Source organism: Peromyscus californicus, unplaced genomic scaffold (genome assembly GCF_007827085.1).
Source record: "Peromyscus californicus insignis strain IS unplaced genomic scaffold, ASM782708v3 Scaffold_15__1_contigs__length_86483966, whole genome shotgun sequence".
Taxonomy (NCBI): domain Eukaryota; kingdom Metazoa; phylum Chordata; class Mammalia; order Rodentia; family Cricetidae; genus Peromyscus; species Peromyscus californicus.
In genome coordinates, this window is record NW_026294447.1 from 1,328,093 (window position 1) to 1,352,240 (window position 24,148).

Below are 24,148 nucleotides of genomic sequence, written 5' to 3' on the forward strand. Positions count from 1 at the left end.
TTTTAAATGCTATATTCTGTAAGTAAGTCTTTGAAGTGTGTGAAGATCACCTACCTGTTGGAGCCTGCCAACCAGTTAGCTGGGTAGCTGGGTAGAAGTGTGCAGATTTGTAGAGACAATGAAGAAAACAGAAAAGAGTCAAGAGGACTGCCAGTCAATGCTGGACAGTTCTGAGTTTATTTCACAGCCAGCTTATATACAGTTTTAAAGGACAGAGGTAGAACAATGCACAGCCCAGGCATTCAATCACTATCTATCCTGTCCTTGTGTCAAGGAGCAGGCAGTTTCATTTTCTATCTTGATGTACCTCTGGCCGGCATCAGCAGCCTTCGTCTAGCTAGATAGTATGTTGCTTCCTGTGGGCTAATCAGGACTTTTCTCACAGCCCTTCAAGGAGACTTTTCAGGCTAATCAGTGTAGCTGGAGTTTTCCTGCCTGGCCCACAGTCAGGACAAATCTCTCTCACCCGCCAGTCCCACAGCAGCTCAGACCCAACCAAGTAAACACAGAGACTTATATTGGTTTCAAACTGTATGGCCGTGGCAGGCTTCTTGCTAACTGTTCTTACAGCTTAAATTAATCCATTTCCATTAATCTATACCTTGCCACATGGCTCGTGGCTTACCGGCATCTTCACATGCTGTTTCTCATCATGGCGGCTGACAGTGTCTCTCTGACTCAGCCTTCCACTTCCCAGCTTTATTCTCCTCCTTGTCCCGCCTACACTTCCTGCCTAGCCCAATATCCAATCAGTGTTTTATTTATTGACTAATCAGCAACACATTTGCCATACAGAACATCCCACAGCACTTCCCCCTTTTTTTTCCAAAAAGGAAGGTTTTAACCTTAACAAAGTAAAATTACATATAATTTGGGAATTTGGGCGTAGCTTCTCTTACTACTTCCTGCTGGAGGGGGGTGCTGTATCTTGTGGGGACACAAAGAAAATTTTAGGATTATGGAATAGTCCATGAGGCTGTATTGTCTGAGCCAGTTGCCTTCAAACCGTTCTGGATGTTGGATCATCTGGGCCATGGTGTCATCGGAGACCTTTCAGGGGGTCTTGGCTGGTCAAACCTGATGTATCTTAATCTGGAACAAATCCATAGCCTCTGGCTTTCTGTGGGAACAAAAGAGACTCTTTTCCAAAGCAACATATCCTTATATCCAAATTTTGAAGTTAAGGTATCTTTAAAGTATGCATATTGGTTTAACTCAGCTTCCTTTGCAATCAAATATCTCTCTGCAGTTAAGAATCCTAAAGACAACACAATCCAGATTCTCTGTGTAATATTCATCTTCACGTGGCTTATTTTTTATATTAATTTTACTGTCTCTTTAAAGACTTTTTTTTTTTTTAGATTTTTTTTATTTATTACGTATACAATGTTCTGCCTGCATGTATGTCTGCAGGCCAGAAGAGGGCACCAGATCTCATTACAGATGGTTGTGAGCCACCATGTGGTTGCTGGGAATTGAACTCAGGACCTCTGGAAGAACAGCCAGTGCTCTTAACCTCTGAGCCATCTCTCCAGCCCCAAGACTTTATTTTTTAAAACTATGTATTTGTTTCTATAACTGTATATATCATCTTTTTTGTCTCTTTCAAGCCTACGTATATTTTCCACACATTGTAAACTATTACATCTGAATCTGTCTAATTGTGAATCTCTTGCTTTAAACTGCAGCAGCTGTGGCTGCTGGCTCCGCCCACCTCAGCTTCCCAACATGGCTACGTTTACCACCAGCTCTGGGAGCTATCGTGGGTCTATGCTTTTATCCAAGCAATGTGTAGTCCAGAAACCTCTTTTTTTGTTTTGTACCTGCAAAGGCTAAATCCACCACGCAGCTTAATGTGCCACTTGCAGAGGCCTCATTCCCGCCATAGGGCGTATGCTAGGAACCCACCAGTAGCTCAAACCGGCAGCTGCCGCTCATTTGAGAGAGACAATTAGGAACTGTTTTTAGCTCCGTTTTAGAATCTTTTCTCTCAGTTTTTAGGTGGAAACTCTTGCCACCACGTTGGACGCCATTTGTAGCTAGAGTTTTCCTGCCTGGCCCACAGTCAGGACAAATCTCTCTCACCTGCCAGTCCCACAGCAGCTCAGACCCAACCAAGTAAACACAGAGACTTATATTGGTTTCAAACTGTATGGCCGTGGCAGGCTTCTTGCTAACTGTTCTTACAGCTTAAATTAATCCATTTCCATTAATCTATACCTTGCCACATGGCTCGTGGCTTACCGGCATCTTCACCTGCTGTTTCTCATCGTGGCGGCGGGCAGTGTCTCTCTGACTCAGCCTTCCACTTCCCAGCTTTATTCTCCTCCTTGTCCCGCCTACACTTCCTGCCTAGCCAATGGCCAATCAGTGTTTTATTTATTGACTAATCAGCAACACATTTGCCATACAGAACATCCCACAGCAAATCAGGACTTTCTCACAGCCCTTCAAGGATACTCTGTGGGCAAATCAGGACTTTCTCACAGCCCTGGAGCAAGCAAGCAAGCCTGAACTCTATTGACTCAGAATAGACTTCAGATTCAATCTGAGAAACTGAGTCAGTTGTGGGCTCTCATACTTAACCTAATTGAATTATACCTTTATATACCTAAAAAACTTAACTGACATGACTATAAGTTTGATTATCCTAGATGACTACTAATCTGTATTTCTTAATTATATATTACAGTTTTAAATAAGCTACATAACCATAATACCTTACAAGAGTAGAAATATACATACAGTATGACAAAATTAACTTTAAATTTGTAATAAACTAAAATCTATAGCAGTGTAAAACATTTTAAACAAGTTGTTTTGTTCTTTAAAAGTAGATTCATTAATTTACCCTTTCATCCTATCATATCTATACTATCTCCTTTTCTTCTTTAGAAAGAGATTGCATTTATAATCAATCCCCTTTAAATAAAAATAAAATTTATAAACAATATTTTGGGAATTTGGTCGTAGCTTCTCCTACTATTTCCTGCTGATTGGAGGCACTGGTAATCTTATGGGGATCCTGAGAAAATTAAGAATTATAGTTAAATCTTGGCTGTAGTAATCTGTGAGGATGGACCATCTCAGCCAGTTGCTTTGAAGTTGATTTTGGATGTTGGATCATCTGGGCCATGGTATTATTGGAGACCTTTCAGGGGATCTTGACTGATCAAACCATATTAGCCTGGAAGTAATCCGTAGGTTCTCATCTTCTGTGGAAACAAAAGCAGAACCTTTTTTCCAAAGCAACAAATCTCTAGACACAAATTTTGAAGTCAAGATACCATATATATATATATATATATATATATATATATATATATATATATATATATATATATATATATATATACATATATACACACCATATATATATACACATGTATGTATATATATGTATATATATATATTGGTTTAACTTAGCAGCCTTTACAATTAAATGTCTTTCTACAGTTAAAAGTCCCAAAGACAACACAATCCAGATTCTCTGTGTGATTTCCATCTTTACATGGCTTATTATATTACTTTTACTGTCTCTTTAAAGACTTTATTTTTAAAATTATCTATTTCTTTATATAACTATCTATCCTCCTTTTTCTCTCTCTTCCAAGCCTATGTATATTTTTACACACAATATAAACCATTTAGGGGGTTATTCCATCCAAATCTGTCTTTTGTGTATCTGTAGTCCTTTTCTGGTCATTACAAATTGTAGCATGGCTAAGATTGAAGCGGCAGTCCTGGCTGCTTACTCTGCCCACTTCAGCTTCCTAATGTAACGGAGGTACCCAGGAGAGTCATGCTTATCCTGACAACTCTGGGACCCATGCTGCCACCAGATAGCATGCAGCTGGCTCATAAACCCTTTATGTCTATATGAGTAAAAGCTAAATCCACCATGCAGTGGGCTGTGCAGCTTGGAGACAGCTCTGTGTAGCGATGTGGGAATCCCCCATGCTGTGCTCAAGCCTGAATGCTGTGGCGTCTCTGTACTGTGGCCTGCATGAGAGACACAAGTAGGAAGCTGATTTTGGCTCCATTAATGTGTGTTTAGAAGCCCTTTTTAAACTCTTTTAGGTCTTAGGGAAATTCGAGAGCCCCAAGTTGGTGTGCCAGATATTTCTCCCATCCCACCAGCCCTGCGATCTTGGCATTCAACGTGGGGCTGTATGCTCTGAGTATGTGTTGCTCCTGTTGGCTGATAAATAAAGCTGTTTTGGCCTATAGCAGGGCAGCTTAGATATAGGTGGGAAATCCAAGCAGAGATATGAAGATAAGAAAGGAGTGTAGGGAGAGACACCTAGCCACCACCCAAGAAACAACAAAATACTAGCAGAATGGTAATGCCACAACCATGTGGCAAAATGTAGATTAATAGAAATGGGTTAATATAAGATGAAAGAGCTAGCTAGCAAGAAGCCTACCATAGACCATACAGTCTGTAAATATTAAGGCCCTGAGTGATTTATTTTATAAGTGGCTACAGGACCTTGGGGCCGGGTGGGACCAGAGAAACATACCACTATAGGGGAATGCTTACATTCCTGTTCTTATCATTACAGTTAAGATGTAGAAAATTTCCGTCACTCCCCAAATTTTCCTTATTCACTGTTCCAGTTAATGTACTACTTTGAAAACAAAACATGATTCTCTTTCCCACCAACTCCAGTGAAAGGGGAATGACAGTTGTCCCAGTTCTTCATAGTGGTTTGAATGGCCTTGGCATTTTAAGGAGAAAGAACATCAAAAAGTTAGATGGTGTTTTGGAAAGCTTTATGAAAACACAGATTAAAAAGCTCAGTTGTTGATATTAATCTATATCTTAGTTGAGTTTTGTCTCAGTTAGGGTTTTTTTTATTGCTGTGAAGAGACACCATGACCATGGCAACTCTTACATAGAAAACATTTAATTGAGGTGGTGGCTTACAGTCCAGAGGTTCAGTCCATTATCATCACGATGGGGAGCTTGGCAGCATGCAGGCAGATGTGGTGCTGGCTACATCTTGACCAGAAGGCAGCAGGAAGTTGACTGTCACACTGAGTGAAGCCTGAAAAAAAGACCTCAAAGCCCGCCTCCACAGTGACCCACTTCCTCAATCAAGACCACACCTACTCCAAAAAGGCCACATCTCCTAATAGTGCCACTCCCTCTAGGGGTCATTTTCTTTCAGACTGCCACATTCCACTCCCTGGCCCCCAAAGGCTTATAGCCATATCGTAATTTAAAATGTATTTAATCCAACCTCAAAAGTCCCTATACTCTATCACATTCTCAACAATGTTTCAAAGTCTCTTCTGAGATTCATGCAGTCTCTTAACTGTAATCCCCATAAAATAAAAATCATAACACAGAACACATACTTCCAACACATAAGGGCACAGGATATACATTACCATTCCAAAATGTAGGGAAGAGAGCATAGTGAGGAAATACTGGACCAACCCAAGACTGAAAACCAGTTGGGCAAACTCCAAACTTTGCATCTCCATGTCTGATGTCAAAATGCTCTCCACATCTCCAACTCTGTTCAGCTTTGTTGACTGCAACATACTTCTTTCTCTTGGGCTGGTTCCACTCCCTGGTAGCAGCTCTCCTCTGCAGGTATCCTATAACTCTGGCATCTCTAACATCTTGGGTTCTCCAAGGCAATCCTGGAGAAGGATTGTGTATCTATATTTATTCAAGGACAACCTTGACACATGCCTAGCCTGACACAGTGGTTTTTCTTAAGCTTTCAGGTAAATGCCATAACCTGTTTCTTCTATCCTTAACTCTAAAGCCAGAACCACATGGCTGAAGCTGCCAAATTCTCTTCATGCTGGGGCTGGACCATGGTCCCCTTGTTCAATTACTTCTTCACCAGCTTCCTGTCTTTTACTGCCTAAGCTTGGCTGTCCTGAAACTTGCTCTGTAGACACAGCTGGCCTCAAATTCAGAGAACTGCCGGCCTCTGCCTTCCCAGTACTGGGATTAAAGGTGTGCTCTAAGCTTTTCTTCAGATCCTTTTCACAGAGTAGAGACTTAGCTGGGTGGGATCTTGCCCCAAGGTCACCACTCCCAATAATCCATCTCTGTTTCTTTTTTAATTTATTTAATTTTATTTTTATATGCATTAGTGTAAGGGTGTCAGGTCCCCTGGAACTGGAGTTACAGACAGTTGTGAGCTGCCATATGGGTGCTAGAAATTGAATCTAGGTCCTCTGGAAGAGCAACCAGTGCTCTTAACCACTGAGCCATCTCTCCATTTCTTAATCTGTTTCTCTCATTGAACAGAGGATTTAGCTCTATTCTACTTCCTGGTGCTCTTTTTCTCCTCAAACTTTGCTTTTTGCAATTTACCCTGCTCAGCCTGCTCCTTTTCATTATATATCTTCGTTAGAGTTAGTACAAATATCCACATGACAGTCTATGCTAGGCTGTTTTGAGATTTCTTCTGTGGATGGAATTAATTCAAAACTCTTCACTTTAGCTTCAGGCAGACTCTTCTGACAACAGCAAAAGGCAGCCACTTCCTTCACCAAAATATCACAGGAATGATTGCTAGACAACATACTTCTTCTCTGAAACCTTTTGAGCCAGCTCCTGACCTTTCAAATCATTATCAGCATCATTGTCTTCTATGTTCCTACTAGTAAGCCTCATTGAGCAGTGCTTAAAGCATTCAACTGCTTTCCTAACACAAAGTACCAAAGTCCAAACAAAGCATGGCCGGGCCTATCACAGCAATACTCTACTCCTGGTACCACCTTCTGTATTAGTGTTTTTTTATTGCTGTGAAGAGACACCATGACCATGGCAACTCTTACAAAGAAAACATTTAATTGAGGTGGTGGCTTACAGTCCAGAGGTTCAGTCCATTATCATCATGATGGGGAGCTTGGCAGCATGCAGGCAGATATGGTTCTTGCTACATCTTGACCAGAAGGCAGCAGGTAGTTGACTGTCACACTGAGTGAAGCTTGAGAAAAAGACCTCAAAGCCTGCCCGCATAATGACCCACTTCCTCAAACAAAACCACACCTACTCCAATAAGGCCATATCTCCTGATAGTGCCACTCCCTCTAGGGACCATTTTCTTTCAAACCACCAGAGATTTTTACTGCTGTGATAAAAGACCATGACCAAAAGCAACTTGAGGAGGAAAGGTTTATTTCATTTTATACTTATGTCTAGGTTGTTACAGTCCATTACTCGGGAAAGTCAGGGGCAGGAACTCAAGCAGGGAAGAAACTTGAAGGCAGGAACTCAATCAGAAGCCATGGAGTAATGTTGCCTAGTGGCCTGTTCACTCATGCTTGTTCAACCTGCTTTCTTAAATTATCTAGGCCATCTGCCCAGGGGTGACACCACCTTCAATGAGCTGGACCTTCCCACATTATTCATCAGTCAAGAAAATGCCCTGTAGACTTACCTACAGGTCAGCCCTGTGGACGCATTTTCTCAATAAGAATTCTTCCCCATGGACTCTAGTTTGTGGCAACTTGACATAAAACAGTCTAGCCTTTTGTCACATATTTTTAAATAGTGTACTCAGACCAGGGTAACTTTATTTAAATTGATAACTTTCTTGAACTGTTTTCAACACAAATTTTTCTGGAAAAGCCAATTTTAAATGTGGGTAATGCCTCGCTCTCACCTGTGCTGTCTGTCCACTGTGCTGTCCCTGCCTAGCTCTCCCTGTCTAACCCAGAGCCTGTTCTCAGACACCAATGAAAACAAATGGCCCAGATGATCCAGCATTTCAAAATGCCTCTGTTGCAGTTTTCTCTGAGTTCTGCATCCCGAAAGGCTTCAAAGCTGACAGCCAAGACTTGACCATAATCCTAAACTTTCTCAGCATCCCCATAAGATTAACAGTGCCCCCAATCAGGAGGAAGTAGCCTAGAACACTACGTCCACATTCCCAAAGAAATGGATTATGGATGCTTGTCTTCATTTAGGGGTTTGATTACAAATTGTTATTGATCATAGTCAATCTCTTTCTAAAAGAAAAAAGGTGGATATGGTATAGAAATGATAGGATAAAAGGGTAGATTTTTGAATCTACTTTAATCAAAAAACAACTATTAATCTTACATACATTACATTGGTATGGTTTATTGATACAAATTTAAGATTAATTTTATTATACTGTATGTATATTTCTACTCTTGTTTAGGGTATAATGTTTATATAGCTTATTTTAAAATGTAATATATAATTAAGAAATACAACTTAATAGTCATCTTAATAGTCAAACTTACAGTCATGTTAGCTGAGTTTTTTAGATATACAAAAATATATTTCAGTTAGGTACGTAATCTTCAAACACTTCAAAGACCTACGGAATATGGCATTTAAAATGTTTTAAAAACTTAGATTTTTCTGGACAGTAAGACCTGTCTGCTCTTTGCAGCACCAGTTACTTCAAAGAGGATGATGGGCATCAAAGAAACTCATTATGGAGTTTGTTTTCTTTGTGGCAAATGTTAGCCACTGGACAAAAAAGTGCCCTTGCCTCGACTGCTTTACAGGATGTTATATAAACTGGACATGCAGGACCCATAGGAAGGTGACCACTGAACTTTGCAAGGTGAGATAGTCCTTCAGGTTCCTTCTTCGCAGAGGAGACTTCCAGACATTCTGAAGAACACAGGGAGAAGCAACTGATGAACTTTGCCAATAGGCGAGACAATCCTTCAAATTTCCTGCTTCACAAGCAGTCTGCCAGAGACTCTATGCCTTTAGGCTGATGATAGATGCCCAACATTGCAGAGGAGCTTTGGGTGACTATTCAGGCAGCCAGATGTCTCTGTCACTTGTAGAATTTTAGAATTTGCTTACAATGCACTTTCTGTTTACTTACGTAATATTAATATCCTTCTGGGTCTTTGATGGAGTTGAAGACTAGAGAGTTAAAATTATGGGTTTCCTTGGTTACCATAAAAGGTAAATTAGATATGAAACTTTAAACTCACAAAGATAGGATAGATGATAGAATATTTTCTTTGATTTTGCCAAATACAAATAGACTAGATATTGTAACTGTAATTCTTGCTTGATACCTGTTTTGTTATATATAATTTTACTGTGTTAAAGTTAAAACCTTCCTTTTTGATTAGACAGAAAAAGGGAGTGCTATGGGATGTCTTTCTGTAGTCTGTGAATATATGTGTTGCTCCCGTTGTCTAATAAGTAAAGCAGCTTTGGCCTATGGCAAGGCAGCTTAGAGGCAGGCTGGTAATTTAAGCAGAGATACAGAGAGAAGGGCAGAGTTGGGGGAGATATCAGCCCGAAGTCCAAGGAGCAACATTTTAATGGGACATAGGTAAAGTCATGGAACATGTGGCAATACATAGATTAATAAAAATGGGTTGAGTTAAGTTGTAAGAGCTAGCTAGCAAGAAGCTTGAACCATTAGCTATGCAGTTTGTAATTAATATTAAGCCTCTGAGTGAGTATTTTATAAGTGGCTATGGGACTGCAGGGCTGGGTGGGACTAGGGAAAATTGCCCCTACAAGGAATTGTTGAAAATATCTGTGTTATGGTCTAAAATGTTTGCATGTATGTTCCTACCCACACATAATTAATACATTGAAACCCAAATCCCTGATGTGACTCTTGGGACAAAGAGCTTGTTAGTTGATTTTTCTGGGGAGATGTAAGGAAATAAATGCCTTTTCACTGTAGATAGAACACAGACAGTAATGAGAATTTCCATTCAAGTTCAGCTTGGTGAACCAGCAAATTTATTAAGGCTACTTATGCAAGCATGAACGACTCCCAGCTGCACAACCCAGCAGTCCCCTTGAGAACTCTTGGCAGCTGCACCATCAAGAATCTCATGCTAGCCGGGTGGTGGTGGCGCACGCCTTTAATCCCAGCACTCGGGAGACAGAGCCAGGCGGATCTCTGTGAGTTCGAGGCCAGCCTGGGCTACCAAGTAAGTTCCAGGAAAGGCACAAAGCTACATACACAGAGACACCCTGTCTCGAAAAACTTAAAAAAATAAAAAATAAAAAAAAAAGATAAAAAGTGTTTAAAAAAAGAATCTCATGCCGGTCAGTTTTACTGTTATAGAGGTGATTGGAATCTCCATGAGGAAAGGGGATTGAGAAATTTCTAATCTTCATCCTTTTCCCCTACCCCCGCCCCCAACACACACACAAGTGGAAATTAATGAGGTAAAAGTCCTCACAACTGCTCCATTGTGGAGGAAAGAACTATACTACAAGGGATGTTCTGGAAGAAACTAAGTTAAATGAAATCATAAGGTGAGGACTTGATCTCGTGGAATTTATATCCTCATAAAAAGAGATGTGTAGGAGGGAGTGAGAAACCAACCCAGCCACATAACCTTCAACCTACATCTGTCCTGCCAATGGGATGTGCTGGGATTGGTGCCTAGTCCAATTATCATCAGAGAGGCTTCATCCAGCAACTGGTAGAAACAGATGCAGACCCATAGCCAAACATTAGACAGAGCTCAGGGAGTCCTGCAAAAGACTGGGAGAAAGGATTATATAAGAGCCAGAGGGATCAAAGACAGCACAAGAAGACTCATAGAATCAGCTACCCTGGGCTCATTAGGGCTCACGGAGACTGAACCAACAACCAGGGAGCCTGCATAGGATTGACCTGGGCCCTCTCCATATATGTAACAGTTGTGTAGCTTGGTCCTCTTGTGGGGCTTCTAACAGTGAGAAAAGGGGCTGTTTCTGACTCTTTTACTGTCTTTTGTAACCCTGCTTCTCATAATGACTCTCCTTGCTCAGCCTTAGTACATGGGGAGGTGCTTACTCTTACTGCAGCTTGATATTCCGGGTTGTGTTGGCGTCCATAGGAGACCTGCCCTTCTCTGAACAGAAAGAGAAGGCGAGTAGATTGGATGGTTGGAAGTGGGGGGGGCGCCTGGAACAGAAGGAAACTGCAGCTGGGCTGTAAAATTAATTAATTAATAAAAAAGTGAGAGAGTCTGTAAGAGTTTGCCACCTCTGAGGCCCCTTGGCAAGGTGATAGCCATCATCATGCCAGGAAGAGAAAATGAAGTCTGAATTTTTATCTTGACTTCTGTAATCTACCATTGTCAAATACTAAAAATGTACTCTGTCACTTTTTACAAACTCTTTAAAATACAGGGTTGTTAGACATGGTTCTTTTCTTTTGATCAGTCTCTTTTTTAACTTTTTATTTTATATGCATAAACATTCTGATATAAGCATTCCATGGCACACATCTGGAGCTTCAAGAACAACTTTTGGAACTTGATTTTCTCCATCTTCTCTGTGGGTTCCTGGGATTAAATACAGGTTATCAGTCTTGTAGGGCAAGCACTTTTACTCACGGAGCCATCATCCTGGCCATAATTTATCTTTTAATTTTTTTTTCAGTATGACAATATCTACTCCCCAGAACTTTTAGCATACAGAAAAATCTTAAACTTTTTAAATACAATATTTTTGTTCTTTGAAAAAAAAGTCTTATACATCTTAGACTATTATTTATTATTGATTGGCCGAGCACATTTTTCTCATGGAAACTGTATAACAATTCTGTAAGGTAAACTTACCTCAACACCCGCTCCCCATCATAAGGAACTGGTGCCCTAGGCAGCAGGGCTGACCAGCAGTGCCCTGTGTGCCCTGTGTGGCACTGCTGTGCTGTTCTTACTCCCTGTTGTCTGGCTAGAGTCTCTTCTCTTTGTGAATTACATTTTCCTACTTTTTTTTAAAAGTATAGTTCTTGTGTGTATCAGACACTGAGTCCCACCTTGCTTGGTGCTGGTTGTCTTTTTTTCTGTTTTTAAATACTCCTATCATCTGTTGCAGCTACTCAGGTACAGATTGAACCTTTGGTCTTGGAGCAGTGATTAATCTAGGACTGATTGTCCCTGCTGCTGAGGCAGAATTTCTCAATCCTTTCCACACACCTAATGTTCACGATGAGGCTCCGAGCCAGGGTTTCTACAACAGGAGTTATTTATTCCCAGCTTTGTGTGACGAACAGATATTCCCTCTCTAATGTTTGGGGTGGCTGTTTATCCCTCTGGGTGGTTTCATGACACGCATGCTGGTAACAGTTTTGCCTCATACTCTGGGTGAACCCTTTGTGGCTCTCTCGAGTTTCTGTAGCGCTCCCCTCTCTGGTACATCCTTTCATGATCTGATGTGCCGGTCTGTTACTCCTTCCCTGTGCTGTGGCCTGGAAATTCCTTCCCAAAAAAATAGGCAGGGAGCCTATGTTTCCTGTCTCTCAGAGATCATGTCATTTTTTTCTGTGATATGAAATGTATTGGAAACCAGTTTCTTCATAGGTTGCATCCATTTGTGTATTTCATGTAAGAGGATCAGTCTGGCCCTTTTGTACCATCTTGACCAATCAGAAGCAGAAGTCCCTAATCTAGTTTTATTACTACCACTATTATTATTAATTTTTATTACATTTATTTGTGTGTTGTGGTGGTGGTGGTGTGTGTGTGTACATGCCAATGTACATATGTGAAGGTCAACGTATGCCTTGTGGGAGCTAGTTCTCTCCTGCCATGTCTTAGATCTCCAAGCTTGGCGACAAGTACGTTTTCCTGTTGAACCATCTCACAGGACTCCTAATCTAGTTCCAAAAACAATGATAATAATGCTATTGGTGTGCGGTGTGTGTGCGCGCGCGCGCGCGTGTGTGTGTGTGTGTGTGTGTGTGTGTGTGTGTGTGTGTGTGTGTGTGAGAGAGAGAGAGAGAGAGAGAGAGAGAGAGAGAGAGAGAGAGAGAGAGGGAGACAGAGAGAGACAGAGAGACAGAGAGACAGAGACAGGCAGGCAGGCAGTGAGTATGAGTGTGAGTGATTTGTCTGCCTATCTTACTTTCTTTAGCCATTGCAGATCTTGGTACTTGCCATCTAGCCCACTCTCCCTCATTGTGTTCACTGAATAATCAGTCCTCTGGAGACAAGACAGTTCTTATTAAGAAACTCAGCTTCTGAGTACCTTCTTTTTTCAGACTAGAGCCCTGGTTCCTCCCCTCATCTTCGGCTACATGGAGTTTCCCCCTCTTCTACCTGTGCATTTATTCTTGCTCAGTTTGGTTTTGAGCAAGCTCTTATCAACATATTGGTACTTTCCTTTTTGCCTTGGAAATCTCCCGATTTCTTCTCCTTGGATGCAAACTTACATTTTCTAATCTAATCAAAATTAAAGTAAGAGTGCTCTTTAGTTACTGTTTGTTCTCCTTTTATCCTCTTACCTATATCTCTCATGAGAGTGAAACCTTCTTTTGTCTTCATTTCAATCTGTTGATTTCTCAGCTAGGTGACACTAATAGGTCTGACTATTTTGCACCATTCTATGAGATTGTTCTCATTAAGTTAACCAGTGACCTACTTCTTAATTGCCAAATTCAGTGTATGTCTTTTAGTACTTACCTCTTGGGTCCATCTGTTTGTGAGTCAAAGAAGCTACTGAGAGGAAATATGATTATTTTAGACAGAGATTCTCATTAATATTTCACATTTCGTAGTCTGTATCTTCTGATATCATTATTACTTTAATAACTTCCTTGGGGAGAACTCCGAAATACGTTGGTTGTGAAGCATCTTCCATTTTTATAGCATGCACAGTCCCTGTAGTGTGTCGTAGTGCTGCTTCAAATTCCAGGCAGGCCGTGTTAAGGAACGCTACCATCTGCAGAGCTGAAGATTACAGACAAAGTAACAGATTGTCTAAGTAATATTTTGGCAGAATGTATCTAAGGGGAAGTTTTCCTAGTTAGGAACATGTTCTTTCTGATTATGCATGTTCATGCTTAACAAAAATATTCTACTAGGAAGTTTAATTCATGGATTAGACAGACAATAAACTTAATTTTACTTTATTCAAAAAGTAAAAGGCTAAACCTATAACCATGAAGATAAAGTTAATTTATATAGCAAGTCCTATTAATTATCTGTGAGTCATGAATATTTTCAAAATATGGTTTCTAAGCCTTTTGTCTATTCTTTTCTCTTTTAGTTTCCAGATAATATTGATTCAGCAACCCGTTGGGTTATGATCCATATTTTTAAATTTCAACAGAAACAAGCAAAGTGAACACTATCTTTATGAACTATTTGAAATGAAAATAGAATTTCTCTTTCTCATTTAAGACTTCTCCCAGAATATCTCATCATAAATATGCTTCAGTACCCTCCATAGTCCATATTAATAATTTACCTGCCTTGTCTGACTCCTACCACCACCTAAATGTAAGCCTCGTAAGACAAGGAGTGCCCTTCATGGAGGTGGCATCCTCAGTGGCCCACAGCAGGGATTCAGTAAATACTAACAGACAGAAAGAAGAGGGAGGGAATGGGGAAAGATGCTGTGCTCTTTCACGAAAACTTAGTATTTACAAATGGGTGAGGGGATGGTGGTTAGTGAGATTGCTCAGTGGTTAACAGCACTGGCTGCTCTTCCAAGATTTGACTCTTAATCATCATTATTGCCAGGCGTAATGATGCACACCTTTAATCCTAGCACTCAGGAGGCAGAGGCAGGTGGATTTCTGTGAGGCAAGCATGGTCTACACAGTGAGTTCCAGCCCAGCCAGGACCTCATAGTGGGACCCTGTCTTTAAAAAAAAAAAAATCAAATCTTATAAGAATTAAAACAAATAAAGTATATGTTTATGAGTGCTTTTTTATTTTGCTTTGGTTGGGAGGAGTCAGTAAGATGATGAGGAGTTTATGGCTAGCCTAGACCACACTATACCTTATCTTAACAACAACAGCAGCACAAACACATTACAATGGCCAGGAAGCTAAATGATGCATTTTCATATTTTGTTTTGTTTTGAGGGTTTTTTTTGGGGAGGTGGGGGGTATATGTTCATTGTATATGGTCCTATGTTACATCTGGACATTTATACAAGTATATAATATATTTTGATAACATTCTCCGTACCCTCCTATCTTTTTCTTCTTCCCCCACCTGCCTCTTATTAGTTTCCTTTATTCCCTTAGACAGTTTCATTTCACTTCTACTCTGGTATCTCATATATGTGTGTGTGTGTACATATATCTATGACTTTATGTAAACAATATAGTTCTTAAAAGTTAAGGACACACACACACACACACACACACACACACACACACACACACACACACTGCAAGAGTAACCTCATTTTTATTTAAAGTACCTTTTAGAGTTTTCATTCTTGCAATTAAAGCATTTTATCATAGTTTTTTTTTAAAGTATTGTGTTTTGTTGGTGTGTGTGTGTGTGTGTGTGTGTGTGTGTGTGTGTGTGTGTGTGTGTTTGTGGTGCTAGGGGATCAAACTCAGGAACAGCCTTGAGTCTTACATGGTGGTTTGAATAAAAATGGCCTCCATGGCAATTAAATGTTTGCCTTTTTAAGAGTTGCTGTTATCACAGTATCTCTTCACATCAATAGAAACCCTAAGATACCTTGATTTTTTGTTTGTTGGTTTGTTTTTGAGATAGGTTCCCACTATATAGCCCAAGCTGCCCTGAAACTCATTGTGCATGCTGGCTGAGCTAGTGATCTCCTTGCATCAGTTTCTGGAGTGCTCAGTGTTATAGTGTATGCTATTGTGCTTGGCTTCTCTGTATAGTCCTAATGAGCAAATAAGTCATCATTTACCAGACATGGAGGTATACACCTGTAATCCTGGCATTCAGGAGGAAGATTAGGGGTTAGAGGCCAGCGTGGGCAGTTTAGGGAGTTCCAGGCCTATCGGAAAACCATAACAATAGCAAGTGACACCCTATCTCAAAATCTTAACAATGACAGTGACAACCAAAGCACCATTCATTCTAAACATTCTATATAAACATAAAAGAGGAAATTTGTAGTCTTTTCAAAATGATTGCTGTGAGGGCTTGAGAAATGTTTATGTGACTAGAAGAGAGTAAGTCAAGTGAGTGCTTAGGGTTGACAGGATATTTGAATAGATCTGATAGGGTACTTTTGGTAGCTCTGATAGGGAGATTTTAATCATTTTATTTTTTCATTACAATTTTTCACTAACTTCCTGTGTTCCTTAAAATTTTTTTATTTAAAAATATATAATTTTGACAGGCAGTGGTGGCACACTCCTTTAATCCCAGCACTCGGAAGGCAGAGTTAGGAGGATCTCTTGAGTTTGAGGCCAGCCTGGTCTACAGCATGAGTTCCAGGACAACCAGGGATACACAGAGAAACCCTGTCTCAATGCCCCTGCAAAAGTATCATTTTATATACATTTTATATATGACATTTTATGCCTAGAAGAATTTTTCAAATTTCAAACCTTCTTTGTAACCAAGATCACAGAAGAGCATTGCCTGTGTCCTAGATGCTCCCCTCCTCCTCCCTTCTAATTTTTGCCTGGCCCATTTAACAACTTCTAATTTCTAATGTAATATCTTTTCAAAAAACATTGCTACTTCATTTTACTCAGATAAAATCATGGTTTTTGTACTCCTGTGTCTGCTATTCGGTTTATCTTCCTCAGCATATTTCTTAGTCCTCCATATTACATGGTCTTGTAAATCATTTCCCATTTTATAAAACACACCACTTGTGAATGTACTTTAGGGTATTTACCATAAGACATTTGGGTAGTTTCTTATTGAGCTAGTTCAGATAGTGCTAATTAACATGACAGTTCTGTACAGTTACTGGGAATAAATTCAGAAGTAAAGAATTGGTAGGCAGAATCATAACTCTCAGAGTGACATGTTCTAATCTCCAGAAATTGTCTGGTGCCACATAGAGCAGAATGGACTTTGCAAATGTGACTTTAGAATCTTGAGATGAGATTATCTTGAATCCTGTGGGTGGACACACTGTAATCATATAGTCCTGAAGAAAGTAAGATTCAGATAGAGGAGTCAGAGGAGCAGCCATAATAGAGAATCAGAGGCCAGAGGGATCTACTACTGAGAAGCAGCATAAACCAAGGAACGTAGGTAGATGAAAAAGACAAGAGTCCTTTGTTCCCTAGAACGTTCAGAGGGAAAGGGCCCAACAGATATTTCAGTTTTGACTTAGTTTTTTGCCAGATTATTCATGTAAACATCCAGGTTTGTAATGATTTGTTGTAGTAGCTTCAGGAGATTGCTATAGTTGGTCATATAGCTGTGGATGATGGCTTCAGCAGACGCTGTCCAAGAGGTGTTCGATGTGATGTGTCAGTTTGAACTCCAATTGGTTGTATATGTGTTTCGTATTTCTGTCAACCCTTGGCATTGTTAGTGGTTTTTTAAGCCATTCTTGTGGTGTTTTCATTCAGTCACATTTTTATTTAATTTGAATATATTTTATAGATGTTATTTTTACAGCTTTTCCATGTGCACATTCACCATCTGTGTTCTCTTTTATGGAGTGTGTGATAGTTCTCTGTGGAACTGTCAGGCTTATTGATTCATAAGATTTATTTGTAGGGGGCTGGAGAGATGGCTCCAAGGTTAAGAGCACTGACTGCTCTTCCAGAGGTCCTGAGTTCAATTCCCAGCAACCACATGATGGTTCACAACCATCTGTAATGAGATCTGGTGCCCTCTTCTGGCCTGCAGTTATGCATGTTGTATACATAATAAATAAATAAATTTAAAAAAAAAAGATTTATTTGTATATTCTGATGTATTTGGGTGCACTCTTTATCTCTGGAGTCTATTCATGTGTGTGCAGGCTGACAGGACTGTGGAATTATCTGGATTTATTTGTATACTTCCTTTTTCCTCCTTGTTGCCTGCTGAGTTTGTACTGGCTAATGAGGTTGACTTGGGGGCAGTGTAGTTTTAATATGTCTCAGTGTAGCTTTCACTTTTCCCTGTTACTTAGACATTCTTCTCCTGGGATTTCAATTGAGAAGTTGGCTGATTTTTGTCTCCTTAGCCACAAAATACTGAGGTAAATCTAAATTGACTCTTCAGTGGTTCTAGGAATTTCCACCTTGTGAGACCCTATCTAGTTATAATGCAAGATTGAAGAAAAAAAAAAAACCTAGAAACCAAACAACATTGAAATAACTCAGTGTGTTAGACATTAGAAGTCTTTTATATTCCTTTCTACTTCCCCATTCACCTACTTTACTTATAAATATAGTTCGTCTCTGTTGAGCCTTGTGAAATATGCTTAAATGACAGAAAGAGCTGCTCTTATATCCTGTGAACTCTTCAATAAGTAGGTAGTCATATTATTATTGTTGTTAAGGTAGACTATTGTGTGTGCCGTGGGTTAAACTCCAGTGACTAGTTCTAATAATATTGTAGAGAATTGGAATTTCTCTTTCATAAAATATGTATTTATGTGTTATTTTTGTGTGTATGTGTGTGTGCCTTTGTGAGTTTATGTGCACCAAGTGTAAGCAGGAGCTCCTGGAAGCCAGAAGAGGGCCCTCTCACATCAATCTTCAATCAAGAAAATGCCCTACAGATTTGCCTATAGGCCAATCATATGGAAGCATTTTTTCAATTAATATTTTTCTTCCCAGATGACCCTACCTGTGTCAAGTTGACATAAAAACTACTTTTATATTTATTATTTTATTTATTAAATATTTATTGATATTTATAATACCTAATATTATTCTATATTTATCAATACTAGGTTAAAATCAAGTTATATGAACATATAAACACTTCAAAGAAAACTTAGCTTAAAGATTTAAGCACACAGTACTTATTGTAAGTTTTAAATATACTTGGTGTAATCACATATACTGAGATGACCTGGGAAGAGTTTAGTTGTGTGAAAGCCACAGCAGAGGTTTGTCCTATAAAGGTAAGATATGGGTATGAAAAAAAAGTAAGTTTGCTGTTCATTAAGCAACAAAAATTAAGTTATATAACTCAAAATTGCTTAATCTCTATTGTGGTATGTAAACTTAGCAGTGATTTGAGGAAAATGGGCATTTCTTTACCTGCATGGGGTATATATAGTCAAGTACAGAAAATGCTCTTTAAGAAGATAGGATTACAAGGCCCAGTAAGTGCAAAAGTAGCATAAAACATTGTTAGAACATAACCGTGAGAATATCATTAGGTTGAGGGAGCTCAAGAGTTGTGAAAGGCTTGAAAAATCTTCTCTTAGAAAGTCTCATCTGCCACAGTTTTATGACTTGTCTGAAGACAGAACACAGCACAGCCAGCAGCATGGGCAATATCATGTTGTTTTGTTGGCTCCTAGTACATCCAGAGGTTGTGGGGAAACGGGGCATAGGCTTACATGCATGGTGCTTATACAGCTAGAGGCAGCATCACAGGTAAAGAACCTTGGATTTGGTGAACCTACTGTCAGTAGTAGTGAGCTGTGCAAAAACCTGTCTTCTCTCAGCAGAAGGGAGACACCTTCCTCAAGATTGCTTTGTACAGGTACACAATCAGCCAGACACTTGTTCTGTTGGCACACTCTGGAAGAAAATATGATGGGAATCCATCATGCAAGGGCCCATGGTGGATTGCTTCTTCATCAGGGAGAGGGAAGGAGCCTAAGAAGTTCTTTCTCAGCTAATTTCCTTTGGAAAATTACAAGACACTGTAAATATTTAAAGTATAGAAGTTGATAAATTGGACTTTTTGTTTGTTTGTTTGTTTCTCGAGACAGGATTTCTTCTCTGTGAAACAGCCCTGGCTGTCTCTGTAGACCAGGCTGGCTTCAAACTCACAGAGATCCACCTTCCTCTGCCTCTTGAGTGCTGGGATTAAAAGCATGCAGCACCACCATGCAGCTAAGTTTTGATTCTTACACAACTTTGTCAGACTATCACAGCAATAAAAATTAAGCCAAACCTAGAATCCTAGTACTTTGGAGGCTAAGGAAGGAGGATTACTGCAAGTTTGATGCCAGACTAGACTACACAGTAAGTTACAGGCCAGCCTGAACTACCTTTTATGATCCCTTCCCACCTAATTTTGTTTCCCTCCCCCAGCAAACATTGGTCTGCTTTCCATATTTGTATGTTTCCGTGTCATTCTATACAGACTAAATGGTATAGAGTAGATTGTGTATTTTTCCTTGTCTGTCCTCTTTCTGGTGTGTACTTTTATTAAGGGTTATCCATACTTCAGTGTGCTTTCACTGCTGGATAGTACCCATATGTGTGTGTGTCTGTTTGTGTGTGTGTGTTAATCTGGTTCATGTATGTAACCGTTGATGGCATTAGGTTGTTTTCAATTTTTGGCTTCTCTTGGGTACCTCCTATCTGGGAATATAAAATGGCAGAACTCATACACACACACCTTTTTTCTTTAACAATGTGTTTGAGAGTTTCATTTTTGTATCTTCAACATTTTATATAGACATTCGTTTTTTTTTTTTTTTTTTAAAGACATGAACAGTTAATACAATTGTGTTTGTTGTAGTTCTGATTTACATTTGGCAATTTACTGAACATGTTTAGTCCATATTTGCCATACATAGACCTTCTTTAATGATGGTCCCCATAAAAAATTTTTCAATTTTATATACTCCAGCTATAAATGCTTTGTCAGATCTGTGGGGACACATTTTCCCACTCTGGGCTTGCCTTGTCATAATCTCAGCAGTGCTTCTTGAGGAAAAGACACTTTTGATTTAGACTGTTCGTGACTCCTTTCGTTACTGTGATTGGGGTTTCAGATCATGTCTTACCCAGGGAAAGGAAAGTTTCCTCTGGAAAGTTAAAGCTTTTGTGAATTAGTTTCTAAATAAGATGCAAAGATATTAAATTGCAATGGTATGCATATAAATATTCAGTTGTTACATTTTTTGACAAGGACCCTCCCCAGCTTATCTTTGCACTTTTGTCAAAATCAGTTTTCCATGTATTTGTCTGTGTATGAGCTTTTGCACTCTCTACATTGTTGTTAACATGTATGCTGATCTTTATCCAGTACCAGTTGTTTTTATTGTCATAGTTTTACAAATCTTGAAATCATACAGAGTTATTCCTCTAACTCATTTTCTCAAAGTTAATTTTTCTATTCTAGGTCTTTTCAATTTCCATAGGAATTTTTAGTCATTTTCTTAATTTCTACCAAAGGTCTGCATTGATTTTTGTATGAGATTGCATTTAATGTGTAGATAAATCTGGGCATAATCCACATGTAGCAGTTAATCTACTGAACTATTTAGGTCTTCTTCAGCTCAGCATCGTTTCCACATTGTCTTCATATTTTGTTAGATATACAGCTAATAAGTTCCTATATTAATGCTATTGCTAATATGTTGTTTTAAAATTTCAATTCTGAAAAAAAAATTTCAATTCTGCTTAGTTATTGCCAGTATATAGACATGGATTGTTTGCTTGTTGAACTTACATACAGCGACTTAAACTCATGTGAATGAGCACACTGCCTCTTATATAGTGCTACCTGCTCTCTAATCTGAAAGCCTGTTTTCCACTTACTGTGCTGACAGTGCTGATCCCGCTGAAGGGTTTCTAGACTCTTCTCTTCCATTATAGGTGTCCGTTTCAGATTCCACTTCCCCTTAGACTTATTATAGGAGTAAATGTTAGCCTTTTTTTTTATTTTTAAATGTTTTTCTTCCGTTAAAAGATAATGTGGTTTTTTTTTTTCTTAGAAGTTTGTTAATATGATGAATAATACTGATCCTAAAATGTTAAAACTAGTGATTAATTCCTGGAGTAATTCTCTTCATTCATGCTGCATCCTCTTTAAATATTGCTGGATTAGATTTGGAAAAGTTTTATTTTTAATGTTTGCACCTACATTCATGAGAAATGTTACTCTTTTTATAATATATAATTTATTTTTATTTTGTGTTCATTGGTGTTTTACCTGCATGTATGTCTGTGTGAGGGTTTCTGGCACCCTGAACTGGAGTTATAGACAGTTGTGAGCTGCCATGTGGGTGCTGGGGATTGAATCCGGGTCCTCTGGAAGAACGGTTAGTGCTCTTAACTGCTGAGCCATCTCTCCAGCCCCAAGAAATATTATTCTTTTTATTTGTTTCCCCCTTACTGTCTTTTGTTTTGGTATCAAAACATTCCAACAGAATTAGATAGATACTGTTTAAGAAAGAAATAGTAGGCCTGGAGAGATGGCTCAGCGGTTAAGAGCACTGACTGTTCTTCCAGAGGACCTGGGTTGGCGGCTCACAACTGTCTGTAACTCTAGTTCCAGGGGATCTGACACCCTCACAAGGACACACATGTGGGCAAAACACCAATGTACATAAATACAAATACATAAACTATTTTTAAATGAAAGAGTTAGATCCAATATTTCTATGTACCTTTTTAAAAAATCAATTATCAAGAGAAGGTAATATTCAAATAAAATTGTGAATTTTTGTCTTTTTTTTTTTTTTTTTTTTTTTTTTTGGTTTTTCGAAATAGGGTTTCTCTGCATGGCTCTGGCTGTCCTGGAACTTGCTTTGCAGACCAGACTGGCCTCAAACTCAGAGATCCTCCTGCCTCTGCCACCCAAGTGCCATGATTCAAGGCATGCACCACTACCACCTTGCTGAATTTTGTCTGTTTTTAATGTAGATAACATTTTAGAATATGTGGTCTTTGTACCAAATGCAATGAATAATTATTGGTATAATTTTCAAAGGTGTCGTTGGAACCTGTCTTTATTCTTTAGTAGTGGTCTATTTGTTCAAATATTGATTTGCTACCTCTTATTGCCTTATGATTTATCTAATACATATTTTTCTTGGCAGCTTCTATGTTTTTGAAACAGGCATTTGAAGGAGAATACCCTAAACTATTACGTCTTTATAATGACTTATGGAAGCGTCTTCAGCAGTACAGTCAAAATATCCAAGGAAATTTCAGTACAAGTGGAACTGCTGACCTTTATGTTGACCTCCCTCACATGGAAGATGATACACAAGACATGTTCATACTGAAAAGGCCAGATTATGAGTATGTTTTATTTAATGTGAATGAATGGGTTATTGGCATTTTAGGAATTTTGTTTTCTGTTTTCCTTATAAACTAGAAATTGAGAATATACTAAGCTTCTAAGTCTTTGGAATGACTGGTGTATTTTGCAAAACTTGTACTGCAAACATTAAATTGACCTGTGGCTGAGCATTGTATCTGCTGCCAGAATGGGTTTTGAAGTTTAAGACTATGCTGGGTAATAAGAAGCTGAATGATAAGCAGATGCAATCTTTGTCTTTGAGTTGATCTGGTGTATGCTGAAACTGCCAGGGAAATAAATCTTATGCTGAGATAGTTCCTCAGTCAATGTTTTAGAAAATACCAAGTACAGTCAGATCTATCCCAAGAAATCCCTTCAGTCACCACAAAGCACATATTTTATAACCATCTTGAAGAACTACATTGGAAAACAATATATTATGTCTATGAATTCTACCCTGCCAGCTTTCCACAAAAACTGATAAGGATTTCACATTTCTGTGTGAGTGCCAGATTAAGTGATTAACTTTCCTCCAATTCTAAAATCCTATTTATTTTCACAAGACTGACTGAAGTTGCAATGGATTCTTATCACTTACTTAGTAAGAAAAAACACTGGGTAGGTTCTGTGTAACGTTAGCTGCTTGTTTCTCTTTCGGTGTTTTTCCTAAAACAGCTGGTTGTGTCTGCTAGTACTGACTAGTGAAGCACATGGCCAGGTTAGGCTGGAAGAGTAGCCGGAGACCAGATTATCTAAACCATTGTCTCCAAGAGGAGACAACGCTACAGGAATTTGATAATACATTAATAAGCAGTTGATATAAAATACCATATTCATTATCAGTGTATTTCGGGCTTAGCTTTATTTTCAGTCCATGCACATGCACTAGGAAAGAACTGGAAGTAGCACAGACCAGTGGGAGTAATACTTTAGAAGATAGAATTCTGATTTTGTACGTTGTGCTTTTTGCTAGTTAAGATGTCTGTAGAGTCAATGTTGTCATCATTGTGGCACCTGAGAGAAACAACCTAAAGCACAAAAGGCTTGTTTCCTGGTTTCTGTCCACGGTTAGGTGGCTCCAGTGCTTTTAGGATCCTGGCAAGTTAAAAAAAAGACATCCTGAGGAAAGCATGGTGGAGGGAAGCAGTCCACTTCATGGTGGCCAGGGCCAAAGAGGAGGGAAGGGGCAGGGGCAAGGTACAACTCTCAAGGGCTTGCTCCCAGGGACCTACTTCTTCCAAGGGGCACCACCACCAACTTTCTACTTTTCCCCCCAGTAATCCATCCATATGATGAAGCCATCTAGGATTT

At 39.2% G+C, this 24,148-nt stretch overlaps 1 protein-coding gene across 1 annotated transcript in view; it reads left to right on the forward strand.

Annotated features, from left to right (window-relative positions):
• Cog5 (component of oligomeric golgi complex 5) overlaps positions 1 to 24,148 on the forward strand; it is a 328,259-nt gene that overhangs the window by 207,874 nt on the left and 96,237 nt on the right. Inside the window, exon 12 of the mRNA XM_052738280.1 lies at positions 22,632 to 22,836. Within this exon, the coding sequence (XP_052594240.1) occupies positions 22,632 to 22,836 (205 nt within the window). The remainder of the gene's footprint in view (positions 1 to 22,631; positions 22,837 to 24,148) is intronic.